This window comes from Buceros rhinoceros, unplaced genomic scaffold, assembly GCF_000710305.1.
Source record: "Buceros rhinoceros silvestris isolate BGI_N320 unplaced genomic scaffold, ASM71030v1 scaffold15453, whole genome shotgun sequence".
Classification (NCBI taxonomy): domain Eukaryota; kingdom Metazoa; phylum Chordata; class Aves; order Bucerotiformes; family Bucerotidae; genus Buceros; species Buceros rhinoceros.
Genome location: NW_010404324.1, coordinates 5,232 through 7,017, shown reverse-complemented (window position 1 = coordinate 7,017; position 1,786 = coordinate 5,232). Strand labels below are relative to the sequence as shown.

The 1,786-nt window shown below is 53.1% G+C and overlaps 1 protein-coding gene across 1 annotated transcript; it reads left to right on the top strand.

The window, feature by feature from the left end:
- Window positions 1–449: 449 nt before the first annotated feature.
- Window positions 450–1,351, top strand: LOC104491008. Its single transcript, XM_010133362.1, has one exon. It carries the CDS (start codon window positions 503–505, stop codon window positions 1,349–1,351), a length of 849 nt encoding a protein of 282 aa, XP_010131664.1. The 5' UTR covers window positions 450–502.
- Window positions 1,352–1,786: the final 435 nt, after the last annotated feature.

The following is a 1,786-nucleotide window of genomic DNA, read 5'->3' as shown; positions in this document are numbered from 1 at the left end:
CCAGGGAAGGGGCAAGGCAAGAGGGGACGGGGGCGCGGGGGGGAGAACCATGCTTGCCTGTTTTAGGCAGCCCGGTTCCGGCACAGGAGAAACCGTGCGGCATCGTGGTGCAGCCAGTGTTGAGGCATGCCTGACTTCGTGTGCCAGCGCTGAAGTCTGGTGCCCTAGGCGTCTTGATTTACTGTAATTTATAATCTGAAGTCCAAAATCCAATTAAAAACTAGTTAGCATAAACACACACACCATATTAGGCTTTAAGAACCGCGCAGAGCAGCGAGATAGGCTCAACCATGGGCTGGGCTACCGCAGCAGCCGTCCAACAGCAGCAGAGTACACCGTAAAGTCCCAGATCTTATTGGTCTGAGCACGTTTTCTTGTCTGTTTATTTTTGCTGCAGAAAAAAAAAAAAAAAGAAGCCTCATACTCCTGTTTTTTTCCTGATTGGTTTTCTTTCCCCCCCATCTTTCAGATTATGTCATAACTACAAGGTAAACGAGCAGTGATGGAATCACTGGACACCGAGGTGAGAGCACGGAAGACTCTGGGGACTGTTGAATATGTCGAGTCTTCGGGCTTTGCCCAGGGAGTGCTGCCGACCAAGAAGGATGTGGTTCAGAACATGCTGTACTTACTGCAGCCCAAACGAGCTGGCCAGGCCCAGCGCTCCAAAGAGGATGCGGCCCAGTTGCTCGCCGAGCACCTGCAAGAGCACTGGTTGGTTTGCAACTTGCACACCATCGCGACGCAAAATATAAAGAAACTTATCCTCAAAATGTACGAGGAGTTTACCAGATTGTATCAGACCAGAAAGCAGAGACAGAACCAGGCTTTTACCGAGCGAGCAGACAAGTTCAACGAGAGTTCGGAGAAGCTCTTTGACGTATTTTGTACAGACACGCAAACGAGGAATAAACTGGAGGAGTACAGCGGGATAAAAATGACGAGCATCGAGTGGAAGTTCCTCGAGGATCAAAGAAGCGAAAGGAAAATGTACTACGAAGATTTCACGGACAAGCAAGAATTGAAGATGATGGAAAGACGACAGAAGATACAGTGTCTGGAGCACTTCAGAAAACGCGCCAAGGAGGAGAAGGAAGGAAACAAAGCGAAGGAGATGAAATACAAAAGTGACGAGCAATCAGACGAAGGCACGAGCGTGGATGAATCCTACCCCGCGGAGGAGGAGAATGGTGGGGCTCCGGCCTTCTCGCTGCGGGGCAGAAGGAAGCGCCGGTGCACCACGGCTTCCGCGAGCGCCGCCATGCCCCTGGAGTGCCAGCACATACGGATGAGCATCAGGAGGGTCAGGCCTGGCTTCTATGAGACTGTGGAGAAGGTGGAGAACTGCTAGCGCACGCCGTGGCGGCAGGCGGGGCTGCTGGAGCACGAGGTGGCCGTACACACGCGAGGCAAGTTTGAAACCCCACCATCAATTGAAGTGATTGTTGTAGATCCCCAAGCCAGAGCTCAGGAACATCCTGCCGCCGGGGGAGAGCACCGGGACGGCAGCGGCAGGGACTAAAGCGCGTGGGTTTGGAAGGGTGAGGAGGCAGCGGCTCACGGTGCGAAGGCTCAAGCGTAGCTGCTGATGGAAGGTCACGCAGCCTATATGCCTCTTCTCTTCCAAGGTCCTGTCTACGTCCGTGGGTTTCCGGAAGTCTCTCACCGTTTCTGAGCCAGGGGTGGCCTAACATTATGAAACAGGACTCGGATCTACTGCAGGGAGATAACGCAGACTTGTTGCTGATAGCGAATTGATGTGCTGGAAAGCCCTGACTCCTGCTGA